Below are 15,325 nucleotides of genomic sequence, written 5' to 3'. Positions count from 1 at the left end.
CTACCTGGTATTTGACATTTGTTAATTGTTTTTCTAACTCTGGAAATCAACCATGATTTTCAATACTCTTTAAGACAAAGATAAAAGATGATATAGATTTATCTATGTTTTGTTTTAAAATTTATTAATTTATTAAAAGGTTACCATGTAACATGAGCTACCTATTTAGTTTTAAGTATTAAAGTTAAAAAATTAACAAGTTAATTATATGATGATAAACTGATATTTTTATTATCGAGATATTTTAGATATTCTAAATATTTTTAACACTTTAGCCCTTGTATGTTTTTTTTTATTTCAAAAATAATTAACTAGTCCTCATGGTTTAAAAAATTATTAGTTAGTCTCTATATTTTTATATTTATTTGTGACATTCTGTCTATTTCACGTTCTTTTTAAGTTTATTTTGACTTTTTTTATTCTTAACAATGGTAAGAAAATAAATAGTTATGATGGAAATTTGATGAGAAAAGAAAGTAGTTTTTTGGAACAAAATACTATTAAATGAAGCATGATCAACACTTATAAAAGGACTATTTAGTCATTTTTGATACTACAGGGATGGATTTATTTATTTTGATAAACTATAAGGATTAAATTATAATTAACTCATTAAAAATTAATTTGATACATATTTTAAGACAAAAAAAACTTAGGGTTTTTAAACAACGTTGCCGTTTAAGGCGATTACAAAATAGCCATAGCCACAGACAGGTACAGCCTGAGAAATAAACCCTAAACCCCTAAAACTAGCAAAAACATCTCTCCGTTGCTATTTGCCTGCTCTTTCTCAATCTTAAAATTCAGCGTAAAAAAACTTCAAAAAATGGAGAAAGACACCTCCTTTTTACTCACTGGCATCAAATTCAATAAGAAGAGGTTTGCCGGTGATTTTTCCCGCTTCAAGGTAACACCTTTATTTATTTTTATTCTGCTTTTGGTTTTGGGGATTTAACCTTTAATGTTTAATTTGTGATCCAATTTTAATTTATTTAGAAGAGAAAACAAAGAAATGATGATGGTCCAGTGGATGATTTGAGCTACTTCAAAAGGGAAGATACTGAAGCAGAGAAAGTGGTCGTTTCTGTCAATAAGAAGAGGAAGAGGAAAACTAAAGCAGGTTATTGATTTTTCTTTGTGGGTTTCGGATTGTGAATTGAAAGGGAAAGGTTTTGACTTTTTTCTGATTTTTAGCTTTGTTGGTTGTTTATTGATTTGATGAATATAGAAAGGGTGGAAGGGTTCAGTGTGTTTAAGGGTTCAGATTCGGTGCCGGTAGTTACCGATGAAAGAAGTGAACAGGAGGAAAATAATCAGAAGGAATTAAATAGGCAAAATGAGGTTGGTTTGTCCTATTTTTTTTTTTTAAATTATATTTCTTGTCATTGTATGTCATTATTACTAGTATTATAATTGTGTTTATTATGAAATCTGTGTTTGTGATTTTCCTTTTCTTTATTTCTTGTTGAGGTTAGCGGGATTTACGTTTAAGGAAGAAGTATGGCATCCATGTCTCTGGAAACAACGTTCCATCCCCCCTGCAAAGTTTTGCAGAGTTAAGCACAAGGTGGTATTGTAGCTTTATTTTGTAGTCTTAATGTAGATGGATGTATAAACAATGATTTTGATTTCATGTTGCCACGGATTAGCTACTTTGGTAAATGACACTGTTGTAGTGTATTTTGTGTTCCACTACACTTTTTTTTTCTTTTTTTTCTGGAATTTATTCGTAAAAGCAATTCTTTTCTTCTTCAATTGTTGCCTTCCAATATCTGACGTTAGATGATAGTGTTATTGGTAGACTGAATATTGTCATTGTTGTAGTTGTTAATGACATTCTAGGGTGTTGTGTTTATCATACATTTGTTGTGTGGTCCATCATCTTAGACGTCTTATTGTCTCTTAGAGGACACCTTGCTCCCCTTTATTAGCTCTCGATAGTACCACGAACATGTCTGCCTCTCTGCCCTTTTTTGTCACTTTTGAATATATTTGTTGCTATTCTCTAACTGTAGATGAAAATTTTCTTTGATTCACTTGCAGATATGGATGTGAGTCATATTTATTGCACAATTTGGTAAAACTTGGATTCAAGGAGCCAACACCAATTCAAAGGCAGGCTATTCCAGTCCTCCTATCTGTATGGACTTCTGTTTGACTATCTTATGGTGACCAATGATCTTTTCATTTATGTTTTTTCCCATTTAAATTTAGTTAAAAGGAATATGACAGGTGTCTGTTAGAACTGTGCTAATTTCCTTTAGAACTTTGAAATGTGTTCTTGAGAGATCTTTTAGTATCATTGCCTATCCCGTTGACTATTTTCTCATCACTGTTTTCCAGGGTCGGGAATGCTTTGCAAAAGCACCAACTGGATCTGGGAAAACTTTAGCTTTTGTGTATCCCATGCTCATGAAATTGAAGGTACTAATTTCTTTTTATTGGGAGAAATCTGATCCTCGAGCTTTTCTGATCAAAGTTCTATATGCAGCAACCATCAAAGGATGGGATCAGAACTGTTATCTTGTGTCATACACGAGAGTTAGCAGCTCAGACAACCAGGGAGTGCAAGAAAATGGCTAAAGGAAGTAAATTCCGTATTAAGCTAATGACCAAAGAGCTTTTGAGAAATACTGATTTCACAAAGCTACCTTGTGATATCCTTATATCAACACCTCGGCGTTTACAGTTATGTATCTGCAAGAAGAAGAAGAAGATAGACTTAAGCAGGTGACTGCTGTTTCTTTTCACATTTCTCAAAGAAATATTTCTCTTAGCAATATTAAAACTATCTAAGAATCTTAGTTTATTTTTTGAAATTAGAATATTAAGATTACTTAGTTAATGCTCTTAGCATTGATTGTTCTTTCTTTCCACATTTCTTTAAGCAATATTTTTAATGCTCTTAGCATTGACTGTTCTTTCTTTCCACATTTCTTTAAGCAATATTTTCTTTCTTGCTACTATGATATTAGTTACTATTCAATACTACAGTAAATATTATAATTGCTTCCGAAATCCCTATTTATTCAAACCTAGCTTGCTGCAATCCTCCACGGAACACAAATCTAAAGTTGGCCTACACCACTATTACTTTTATTGTATAGATAAATATCTGTTCAGTAGGTTGGACAAGAGATTGTCCAATGTAGAAGGACCTTGATAGGAATAAGAAAAATGAAGCATTCAAGAAATAACCCCTCCATTCCATGAGCAAGTCTGATTGGCACACCCCTGCAAGATGTATTACTCCATATAGAGCCTCAAAGCACTTCTATGGTATACTAATTGGTTGGGGAGAGTATAGCTTACATGGGTATAGATTCTTGCATTTTTACATATTGTTTTAAGAAATTAGTGTGAACTTTTGTTTTTGGTGGGTAAGGTTGGCCCAGATGGATTGGGATGCCGAGAACATGCTCTGGATATTTGAACTGGGTTTAAGATACAAAGATGAGCTTTTCTTTTGTTTTCATCGGAATTGCACATCTATGATTGTGTCAACCAGACATAAATGTTACTCAGATTCTAGGTTATTTTAAGAAAGAAAGATGTATTGGCAACTTTAACCTTAATTCGCAAGCACTGTCAATTCTAGCAACATCTTAACAAATATGTTAGCATCAAGGCACTTTACCACATAAATGTTGCTTTGCAGGGTTGAGTATCTTGTTCTCGATGAATCTGATAAGCTATTTGAGCGCAGCTTGTTAGAGCAGACTGATTCTGTGGTGAAAGCATGCTCTAACCCATCGATAATACGTTCTCTGTTTAGTGCTACCCTACCTGGTTTTGTCGAGGATGTTGCACGCACTGTTATGCATGATGCTGTTAGAGTTATTGTTGGTGACAAGTAAGTATGATGATTTCCCATTATTAAAGAGTAAATCAAATTCCTTTGACATGCATCATGTATTTGAAATTTGAATAGGAATGCAGCTTCTGAATCTATCAAACAAAAATTGATCTTCGCTGGAAGTGAAGAAGGGAAACTTCTTGCACTTCATCAAAGCTTCGCAGAGGTATGCTATGCTGCTGATATCCATGCGGTTGAATTTTCCCCCCTTGGTATTGAATTTGTTAAGTCAATATTAGGATGGAGCTATGGAGTCAGAGCCAACACCATCTAGTCATAAAAGTAGGAGGGACTGCATTTGTTTGTGTATTCTGGAGTTATTCATTACATAATCCAAGTTTCGTTGTGTTTTTGTTTCTTTCTTCAGAGGGGATTTCCTATTTGGGTTCAAAATTTGAACTGAATCTAGCATACTATCTCACACATTATTGAGATGGACATTATGTCTGTTCTTTTGTTTGATAAAAGATGAGAAATGTATTTAAGTTTTGGTTAATTGTGAACTAAATATTAATGAGTTGGAGATTGTTTAGATTTGTAAGCATATTGCTTGTCAGAAAAATGCAGGTTTTACTGTATTTCATGTAGTTTGAATTTTTAGTGAAAAATGCCATATAGTATCTAAACCTAGCATTGTACCTGGCCAGATTATTGTTGAGTATTTTATACTGTGCCTTATCTTTGTTAAGCTATTCTTCCAAGTGTTATAATAGATTTTTATTTTCTTGATCTTTCTGCTGCATCTCATGCTTGGCAGTAGAGTCTGAATCCACCAATGTTGATCTTTGTTCAAAGCATTGAGCGAGCAGAAGAACTATATGGAGAACTGAAATTTGACAGCATTAGAGTTGGTGTTATTCATTCGAATCTATCACAGGAGCAGGTAGGAGTTCCATTTATATGGTCAAGCTTGCATTCTTTGGTAATCAATAATGTGAAGAAGGAAAATCAAGGAAGATCCTGGTGCCCACTCTTGCAGGGCCTTCCAGAACTCTGCTGAATCTGTTTCATTGTTTGTGGCATTTAATATTATAGATTCATTTATCCTAATCAATAATGTTATCCTAGCAGTTACAGTACTTTACACTAGTCTTTTTCACTTGAACTCAGCGAGAGAGTGTAATCGATGACTTCAGAGCTGGAAAGACATGGGTTTTGATTGCAACTGATGTGCTTGGTCGGGGTATGGATTTCAAAGGTGTCAAGTGTGTAATTAATTATGATTTCCCAGATTGTGCTGCTTCATACATTCACAGGATTGGTATGTTTCTGAACCTCTGGATACACTCCTATGTCTATATGTGAGGTGATTGCATATAAGTTCATTAAAGTCTGACAAAAATGGAAGAAGCCATAACCATGTTGTGAGCACCAATAATAGTGAAAGACATTTTGATCCAATTTATCAATCTGTTAGCCTTAGGCAATGAACTGTCATCGATTTTGTATGATTTTCATCTGATAGTCCCTTACATCTGTTTCAAGTAATTATATTTAATTATATTATGGAATTAAATTGCCTCTGATTTCTGAGTCCTGTGGATTTCTGGCATTCAAAGGGCTCTTAACACATAATTGTAGAAAAGCAATAATTGTTGATTCATTTACAAGGATTGTGTTTTTGTTGACAAATAGAAAACTAATGCTGCTAAACTTTCTTGATTTATCGGATAGGTCGGTCGGGCAGAGCAGGGAGGATTGGTGAAGCTATTACTTTCTACACGGAACATGATATTCCATATTTGCGAAACATAGCTAATGTGATGACTGCTTCAGGCTGCGAGGTTCCATCTTGGCTCCTGGATATGCCCAAAAAGAAGTGGAAGAAGCACTGTCCACGAAGAGAATCAATCTCAACAAAACCAAAAGATCAGGAAGAATGAAACAGTATTGAAGCAAACTTAAGAGAATCTTGTGTTTTGTCTTTCGGAGACAGCGTAGCAATCTGCTGCTTTGAATCTCTGCCAACATTTTGTCCCATGATTCACACCTATAGCTTGTTGTCAATCTTGAAGAACTAAAAGTTGTGTTTACTTTCAGAAAATAGTATTTCAATTTACATCTCTAGTTTTTCTATTTATTATAAACATGTTTCTCCTTAGAGAATTAAGGAAACATGTTTATTAACTACATTTTGAATATCCTAGATGGTGTTTTTCAAGCTGAGACCCCCCAGTAACTTGTTGTTCAAGGAGGTTTTTTAATGGTTTGATTTTAATAAATAAATGTGTAGTTGTGGTAAATGAAAGTTATATCGCACCGAGGAGAATTGGTATGACCTAGCAGACCTGCACTAGCAAGACCTCTTCGCATCCGTTGGAGTAAAACCGTTGGCTTGGCGCTCTGCCCCTTCTCGGTATGGTCCTTTCATTCAGGCCATTCCTTATGCACCGATGGTTTCATGATTCCTTGAAAAAAAAAAAAAAAAAATGTTTGCGAGCGTCAAAGCGAGTTTGAGCAATTTATTGACTCTTTATTTTCGAACACTTGTTTATAAAATTCATATAGTTTTTATTATAAATATTATTTTTTTCTATTATAATTAAATATATTAAAATTAAAAATAATATTGTTTGTGTTATAAATATTATTATTTTTATTATAATTAAAAGGTATTAATATAAAAAATAGTATTATTAATATCACAAATATTATTATTATTATTATTATTATTACCATTGAAGAAAAACCATATATTTTTTTAAATAATTAAAAGACATAAGAACTCAGAGAAGTTAAATATTACTATTAATATTACAAGTATCTATGTTTGCACATGATCCAAAATAACTTTGGGTTCTGGCCAGAAAATACCCAAATAACCTTAGATCCGATTGGATGCAGAACTCAAAATAATCTTGGATTTTGGCAGGGATAGAATCCAAAATAACCTTGGATCCCAATCTATACAGTACTCAAAATAGCATTGGATACTGATACAGTTGGGTGATTGCATATAAGTTCATTAAAGTCAGACAAAAATGTAAGAAGCCATATAACCATGTCGTGAGCACCAATAAAACTGAAAGGCATTTTGATCCAATTAATCAATCTGTTAGCCCTAGGCATTGAACTTTCATTTATTTTAAGAAGATTCCTTAATTAATTTCCTCACTTTCACTGTGCCTTGAGTGTCTTTAATTATGATTTTGAATGATTTTCATCTGATAGTTCCTTGCATCTGTTTCAAGCAATTGTTTTTAATTATAGTATGGAATTGAATTGCCACGTTGTGAGTATCATTTACAAACGTAGTAGAGAAATGTGAAAGCAGTGTGTTGTGGAGCTTGTGTGGATTAATAATGGAGTTGTCAAAGGAAAAAAAGAGCAACAGTTATAGGAACCCATCTCCTCTTCCTTGCATTGTTGTGCAAGTTGTTGATTTTGGCCACTAAAAATGACCCCAAAATCAGAATTGGAGGAGCTACGATTATTATTATTATTATTATTATTCTCTTGAAGACCAATACTGGTGGGGAAGCTAGGAGAAAAGGACTTGTAAGAATCTTGCAATTCTTGTAAACAATTGTTGTTTCCTGGCTTAGCAGCAAGATTTGGAAAATTAAATGGGTTGAGTTCTTCATCATCGTCATCAAAAGTCAAAGAAGTCAAGCACTCAAAAGGGCTTTCATAATTCTTATCGATGTTGATACTGCTGTTTCTTCTTCTTTTTTTATAATTAATATTGATATTGGATTAATTTGCATGTGCAAATTTTCAGTAAGAACTCAAACTTATAATCATATCTTGATGACTTAAGTCTGTGATACAATTGTTTTAAATTTAAGTTGACCAAAACGACACAATAATTGTATGAAATTTAAATTCACTTAACGACAGAATTATTGTTTGAAGTTTAAATTTACTGTAACGATATAATTGTTGTGTGAAACTTAAATCAACCATGACAATTAAACTGATATTTCAAAATCTATATCGGTTGCAACGGTGGATCTATTTTTCAAAATTTTAGGTGTTTTTCATGGATGCAGGGGTAGGTAATATACAAACTCATTTTTTTCTCTAATTTCTTTTAATACATGCATCCTTTTATTCATTTATTTGAGAACTCGAACTTTTATTACAAAGCTAGATAGGCCTGTCTTTGCCCCTTAGCTTAACGAAGGTAGAAAAACTCAACGAAAGCATGCAAACAGTACATGATGGATGTTATAAATACATCATCTTCTTAGACTTTTCTGGTAGGAAATTTGTAGTCTGCGCATTTGGTCCCCTTGGACAAAATTGATGAACTGAAACCCAGTTTCTTTGACTGTAGATCGAATTGTAGCAAATTGTCCTCCAACTGGAGACCACCAATCACGATAGACGGGCCATCAATGGTCCCACCATCCACAACACCCAAGCACCAAAGATCAACACTCTTCTTTGTAACCCTCACCATAGAGTTCGATCCAAACATCTTCCAAACCACATCTTGTCTATCCAACACCAGTTCGATTACTGGTACAGCCGGTCCCATTTGTGTCGTCTTCACAGCACCCGCAGGGTAGCAGACTCTGAATGGCTTGACAGGCTTTGTTGTAGTAAGATTGAAAGCAGAGGAAGTTGCTTCCCTCAAGAAAGCCAGAGTAAAAGCCTTGTAAATAGAACTCTGTAACTTCGTGTATGGCACAACAGTGCTGATCCTGGTCCCCCCAGAACCAGACTGACCATCAATGGCCAACAGTGTTCTGTTAAAAGCTACCATCTTTCCGTTCACTTTTATGGAAGTCAGCCCCACATAATACTCAGGAGAGAGAGTGTGGCTATTTGGAACAGAATCTCTTCCAAGCGGGTTAAAAATAAGAGGAGTGTAAAGAAGTGATTTTGAGAGGTCAATTCCATGCAAGAAATTATAAGGCCCTTTACTACCGAAAAGAGCCACTCCAGGTTGAGAGATGGATCCTGACAAGCACATAGCAAAACAATTTGGAGAGGAAGAGAAGGCTTTATTGATCTGCACTGGGATTGAGAGGTTTGAGTTGCCCAGGGAGGCTAAGCCAGTTACACCCTTAGCCAGGCCTTTCAGAAAACCAGTTCGAGCACAGGAAAAGATGAAATTATCGATCGAGGAAAGGGAGCCTAGGTTATTGAGCAAGGCGAGATAGTCAACAAGGGCATCGTTGAGGCCATTAACTTTTTTGTAGTCAACAGGTTTGATGGGGTTATCGGGGAGGAAGAGGAAAGAGTTGTTTGCACAATTTGGACCCGGTGGACCGTCGCAAATGTCCACGCAACCATAAGAACCAAGAGAATTAGCGATGGAACTGTTACAGGGGACATGCTGGTAGGTAGAGGAAATGTAGTCGTCGCAATTTACCCAGCTGTATGTAGCACCAAGATCCAAGAGCAATTTGGTGGGCATGAGAGGGGTTTTTAGGTATGCAGTGATGATATATTGGCTGGTTGAATGGTCCTTCTGGACTGGCGTTTGGAGGGGCGTTTGGAGGGGAGGAGCTGCTTGAGAAGGGATACACGATAAGAGGAAGAAAAAAATCAGAAGAGGGACTGCTAGCTTTGCCATTGATGATTGTTTCGAGTGTTGTTGAGAGCAGGATTAATTATGATCTAGATAATCATGTGAGAGTCGACATTTATAGAGTTGGCATGGAGTCCTGTGTTACATGGGAAGTACGTTCATGTTCTGTTCTGCCGGCGATGAATCTCAAGATCTCTCTGTGTGCTGCACATGACGGCATAGCGCTTAGGAATTTTGCCTGCTGTAATTGATTTGACTCGGATAAAGAAGCAACTTGTAGCATTCTGTGAGTGTGTGTCTTTATGGATAACACAACATGGTTTCCTAAAAGTTGATATAAATGATTAGTTAAAAAATATATATTGGAGAAACGTATTTGACTTTTCGTCCAGATATATTCCCTAATTTTGCAAATATGTATATATATTTTTTGGTAATTTATATATTCTTTAATTAAAACTAGGTTTGCATTAAAACAATAACCGTTCATGCCATGGTGGTGCATTTATTAGTTTAACCCACTAATCTACCTGTACGAAGGTGAACAACAAAATAATTGAGATTTAGTTAGTGTTTACATTCTATAATATAGAATTGATAATGATTATTTTTTAAAGTATTTTTCGTTCAGAAATACATCAAAAATAATATATTTGTTAATTTTTTTTACTATATAAAATTAAATTTTTAGTGTTTTTAAATCATTTTTATGTGTTGATATAAAAAAATTTAAAAATATATTATTTTTGATGTATTTCTAAACAAAAAATACTTTAAAAAGTAACCATTATCAATATTATAGAATGTATATTTATAGGAAATATTATAGTCATACTCTTGTGTTGTAATCTCCACCATCACTATTATATATTGCCCTACACACATATATAAAAAAGATTGGCTAACTAATAGGTTAAGTGATTAGTACTTAAAAGTGCATATTTATCAAGGTTTTATATCATCATTTTGCATTTAAAGTATCAATAACTTCTTAACTAAAACATGTTTTATAATAACAAGTCTAATACTATAAAATGCCTTAATATATGGTAAATGTTCATCTTAAATGCAGGCCTATCACATAAATCAAAGGATTGATTGATGAGTTCAAGTATGGAAATTGAAAGGACAAAGAGAGGGCCAAACTTAAAAAAGAAATGTTGATGCAGTTCAAACTGGAACACTGTTCGGTAATTGAGTCATATCTCAAGTTCTAGATGTCAAAATGATCTCAAAGTTTTACACAAATTCAGTAAGACATAGGCCTACAACTTTCATGTTTTCATCAAGATCTAAGAAGGCCTTTTTCAAGTCCAAATTATAGCAACAACGGAGAAGCTCAAATCTGTCCTGCAGCCTGAATACTGTTCAGTGTTTGACCCATATCTGGAGTTCTAGAAGTCCAAATGACCTTCATCTTTTTTTTTTTTTTTTTTTTTTTTTCTGGAAAACTGAGTCAATTTCCTACAACGTTCATGTTTTTAAATGTACCCAGTTCTGACGCTAGTATTTTTGTTTTATTCAGACAAGAAGATAAGGATTTTCACCAAGTCAAGAGTTGGCCGCCCACTCAACAATTAGTCATCAAATCAATAATTCTGAATTTTGGCCTATAAAAGGAGGCATTTGCCATGTATTTAGGAGCTTGGTTGTTCATATCAAGTTCATGCTCTTCATTTCTCTCTTTATATTTTTGTAACTCTTAAGTTTTACTTTCATTAATATCTTGTTTATGTTTTTCATTTCATTTCCTTTCCTTAGTTAACTTGTATCTTATTTATGTTCTTGTTTTGTTTATTTATGTTTCTTTTCTTCATTATGTTTAGCTAAGTTTTTTATGTCAAGGTGAAAAGGTTACACTAATGGTGTAAGAATAAGTATAGTGTAAACTCAACATGAACCTTAATGTTTAATATTAACATGTCTTATCTTTTTATCTTACTAATTCTTAATACCTTGCTTGTTAAATGGTTAATCTAGATTTGTGTTGTATAACACTTGGTACAAAAAATGCTTGGCACTCTCATAGCCCAACCGTATGGTATTACCTACACCTGTGCTATGAAAGGAACTTGATTTGTTGTCAACATAAGTTAGCATCATGAATTCCTGACAATATTTAAAAGTTTGGTATGTAAATAAGATAATTAATATGATCATGTTAACAATTTATAATGAGCTATTAATGACAAATCATCCGATTGGAACCTTCTTCATGTGTGGTTTCCAGTTGAATAATAAGAGTTTATACTATACTTGTTTGAAATACCATTAGTGGATCTTCTAACCTAGACATTTGTTTTAATCATTGTTTAATCCTTACATTAATCTTCCATATCAAAGTTCTCATTAATTTCTTCCTCCTCTTCCTTTTATTATTATTATTGTTACTACTACTACTACTACTACTACTACTACTACTACTACTACTACTACTACTACTACTATTATTATTATTATTATTATTATTATTATTATTATTATTATTTATATTTTTCTTATATTTTATGTACATTAAGTATGCTCTGTGTTTGATCAAGGATCCTGATATTGTTGGTCTTGCCTTGTTCATTCGCATCAGAAATTTGTTTATTTTATATAGTATATCTCTTTGATCTTTTCATAAACTCAGTATATAGGCTGGAAACCTGTGACCCGATCTTTTAGATCATTCTCAGGTATAACAACGCCACGTACTGAGTATTATTACTATTACTATTATTGTTATTATTGTTGTTGTTGTTGTTGTTGTTGTTGTTGTTGTCTTGTTATTTATAATTTATACAATTAACCTTCCTGTGGTTCGACCCCAGTCTTGCCGGGTTATTTATTACTTCGACACTCCTGCACTTGGGAGAAGACATCAATCTTTTGGTCGTGTCAAGTTTTTGACGCCATTGTCAGGGAGGTAAATTCTTGTACAAATTATAGTATTTATTTTGTTTTCTCTTTTCACTTTTCTTGTATCTAACTTTGTTTCTTTTGTTTTCTTTTTCCTTTTATTCTCTTTCTACACGTGTATGAGTGTTTGGTCACGTATATTAAGTGGTAGACTTTATGGGGTATCCTCATCATTTTCAGAAAATATGGCCGAAGAAGATAACAAGTCACTTCATAATGAGAATAATGAGAATAATCGTGTTAGGACACTTAGAGACCACATGAATCCCATAAGAACAAGTGCACCCTCATGCATAGTTTTCCCTTCTGATGCATCCCATTTTAATTTTAAGCCAGACATTATTCAACCTTTACCTTCTTTTCATGGCTTAGATCTAGAAAATCCATGCATTTAAGAGAATTTGAAAAAGTTTGTAACACCTATAATGACTTAAATTGTAGCATGAATACCATTAGATTAAAGCTTTTTCCTTTTTCATTAAAAAATAAAGCTAAAACATGGCTATAAAATCTTAGGTCAGGATCCATTTGTGCTTGGGATGAAATGCAACAATAATTTTTAAAGAAGTTTTTTCCATCTTATAGAACCAACTTTTTCAAAAGATAAATCACCACTTTCACTCAAAAACCAAGTGAAACATTTTACCAATGTTGGGATAGGTATCGAGACTTGCTTAATACTTGACCTCATCATGGTTTTGAAACATGGAGAATTGGTTTCATAATTTTATGAAGGATTAACACCTAAATATAGGCAAATGGTTGAATTGATGTGCAATGGAACTTTTAAAGATAAAGACCTTAATGAAGTAATGGAGTACCTAGACTTGATAGCTGAAAATGCGCAAAATTGGGACATTACAGGCACTTATGAGGCACCAATTAAAACCCAACCTCATACATCTAGTGGAGGTATGTATAACCTTAGGGAAGATCATGACCTCCAAGCCAAGTTTACATCTTTAGCTAGAAAAGTCGAGGCACTAGAATTGAAAAAGAGTGGTCAATTAAAATCTGTTCAAGACATTGTGTGTCATTTCTGTGAAACAAATGAACATACAACCAATGACTGTCCAACTTTGCCTTCTTTCAAGGAATGCCTCCATGAACAAGCCCATGCTTTAAATAGTTTCCAAAAGCCCAATCATAACCCATACTCGTAAACATACAATCCTGGTTGAAGAAATCCCCCAAATTTCAGTTGGAAGAGTGATAACAATAATGCACAAACTTCATAGCCACCGTTTCAAGCACACCATAATTTCCAAAATTCTCATGGATATGCACCTCCTTATACTCCACCTCCTAGAAGAAATCTTGAGGAAACATTGCATGCATTCATTGAAAAGCAAGAGATAATTAACACTCAACTTGTTCAAAGCATGACAAATTTTAAAGATGCTCTTGTAAAATTCACATCTACTCTCAGTTTTCAAGAGAAAGGTAAGTTTCCATCTCAACCACAACAAAATCCAAAGGGGTAATACAATGCAAATGCAAGTTGTTCCAGAAACCAACACATGGATCAAGTCAAATCAGTCATCACTCTTCGCAGTGGTAAGGTTATTGAAAAACCCACTCTTGAACCTTGTGAGAAAGATGATGAGTCAATCTCTGAGGGTAAGGAAGGGGTTGAATCTGAACATTGTAAAGAAAAGACTGATTCTCCGCCAGCACTTCTATTTTCTCATGCCATGACCAAACAAAGGAAAGTCAATCACAATTATGAAATCCTTGAAACTTTCAAACAAGTAAGGATCAATATACCTTTGTTGGATGCTATTAAACATATACCTTTCTATGTTAAATTTTTGAAAGATCTATGCATTGTGAAGAGAAAACTGAATGTGAAAAAGAAAGCCTTTTTAACTGAACAAATAAGTGCTATTCTTCAGAATAATAATGCTTTGAAATATAAAGACCCTGGTTGTCCTACGATTTCTTACTTTATTGGAGAACATAAAATTGAAAGAGCTTTACTTGATCTTGGAGCTAGTGTGAATTTACTTACATATTTCGTTTTTCAAAGTCTCAATCTAGGTGAGTTAAAACCAACTTTTATAACTTTTTTACTTGTTGATAGATCTGTAAAAATGCTTAGAGGAATAGTTGAAGATGTGTTAGTACAAGTTGATAAATTCATTTACCCTGTAGATTTTATTGTCTTGGATACACAACCTGTTGAAACATGTAATTCAATTCCTGTTATTTTAGGACGTCCATTTCTTGCAACTTCTAATGCATTGATTAATTGTAGGAATGGACTGATGAAGCTATCATTTGAAAACATGATGTCGGAGATGAATATTTTCAACATTTACAAGCAACCTGGAAATGATAATGATTTACAGGAAGTGGACTTTATTGAAAAATTAGTTTATGATCAATTTCAAATCACTTCTAGTGAAATTGAGATTGATGAACCTGACGAGTTGCAAATGGTTTATTTTCAGGAAAAAGCAAAGGCATGTAATTGGAGACCACAAATTGAAGAATTGCCACCATAATCAATTGAGTCTATACCTTCAAGTGTTCAACGACCAAAACCTGATTTGAAGCCTTTACCATTCAATCTTAAATACTCATTTTTAGGAGAAAATAAAACTTTTTCGGTAATAATCTCTTCCAAACTTAATACACATCAAGAAGGTAAGTTATTACAAACTATGAAAATGCACAAAAATGCATCAGGATGGACCATAGTTGACATAAAAGGAATAAGTCCTTTGATTTGCATACATAGGATTTATTTGGAGGAAAATGCTAAACCATCTAGAGATATGCAATGAGAACTTAATCCTAATATGAAGGAAGTAGTGAAAAATGAAGTCATTAAGCTTCTAGATAATGGAATCATTTATCTTATTTTTTACAGCAAATGGGTAAGTCCTACCCAAGTTGTACCCAAAAAGTCTGGAGTCACTGTGATAACAAATGAGAAAAATGAGTTGGCGCATGTGCATTAACTATAGGAAAATTAATTCAATGACTAGAAAAGATCATTTTTCTTTACCTTTCATGGATCAAATCCTAGAAAGAGTTGTAGGTCATGAATTTTATTGTTTCCTAGATGGCTATTCAGGTTA

The 15,325-nt window shown here is 33.6% G+C and overlaps 2 protein-coding genes across 3 annotated transcripts; one reads left to right on the top strand and one right to left on the bottom strand.

Moving 5' to 3' along the window:
* Window positions 1-672: 672 nt before the first annotated feature.
* On the top strand, window positions 673-5,923 carry LOC118036207 (DEAD-box ATP-dependent RNA helicase 57). 2 transcript variants are annotated; one of them, XM_035041899.2, is made up of 12 exons: window positions 673-907; window positions 1,000-1,120; window positions 1,229-1,341; window positions 1,476-1,567; window positions 2,044-2,140; window positions 2,344-2,424; window positions 2,492-2,730; window positions 3,659-3,853; window positions 3,932-4,022; window positions 4,617-4,739; window positions 4,967-5,117; window positions 5,531-5,923. In XM_035041899.2, the coding sequence occupies exons 1-12, from the start codon at window positions 827-829 to the stop codon at window positions 5,737-5,739; spliced, it is 1,593 nt and encodes a 530-aa protein (XP_034897790.1). In that variant the 5' UTR covers window positions 673-826; the 3' UTR covers window positions 5,740-5,923. The 2 variants fall into 2 exon arrangements, with proteins under 2 accessions (XP_034897790.1, XP_034897789.1); XM_035041898.2 differs by having other exon boundaries at window positions 997-1,120.
* A 1,960-nt stretch (window positions 5,924-7,883) lies between these two features.
* On the bottom strand, window positions 7,884-9,589 carry LOC118036206 (probable aspartic proteinase GIP1). The gene has a single exon (XM_035041897.2). The coding sequence runs from the start codon at window positions 9,381-9,383 to the stop codon at window positions 8,046-8,048; it is 1,338 nt and encodes a 445-aa protein (XP_034897788.1). The 5' UTR covers window positions 9,384-9,589; the 3' UTR covers window positions 7,884-8,045.
* Window positions 9,590-15,325: the final 5,736 nt, after the last annotated feature.

Source organism: Populus alba, chromosome 19 (genome assembly GCF_005239225.2).
Source record: "Populus alba chromosome 19, ASM523922v2, whole genome shotgun sequence".
NCBI lineage: Eukaryota > Viridiplantae > Streptophyta > Magnoliopsida > Malpighiales > Salicaceae > Populus > Populus alba.
Note: the sequence above shows the minus strand (reverse complement) of the source record. Positions and strands in the feature narration are given on the sequence as shown.

What these genes read in the sequence shown, in the direction of transcription:
- LOC118036207 (XM_035041898.2), top strand. Translation starts at nt 827, where the DNA reads ATGGAGAAAGACACCTCCTTTTTACTCACTGGCATCAAATTCAATAAG. An exon ending in CTATTCCAGTCCTCCTATCT is followed by an intron (nt 2,141 to 2,343) that starts GTATGGACTTCT and finishes ACTGTTTTCCAG; the next exon opens with GGTCGGGAATGCTTTGCAAA. An exon ending in TTCATCAAAGCTTCGCAGAG is followed by an intron (nt 4,023 to 4,616) that starts GTATGCTATGCT and finishes GCTTGGCAGTAG; the next exon opens with AGTCTGAATCCACCAATGTT.
- LOC118036206 (XM_035041897.2), bottom strand. Translation starts at nt 9,383, where the DNA reads ATGGCAAAGCTAGCAGTCCCTCTTCTGATTTTTTTCTTCCTCTTATCG.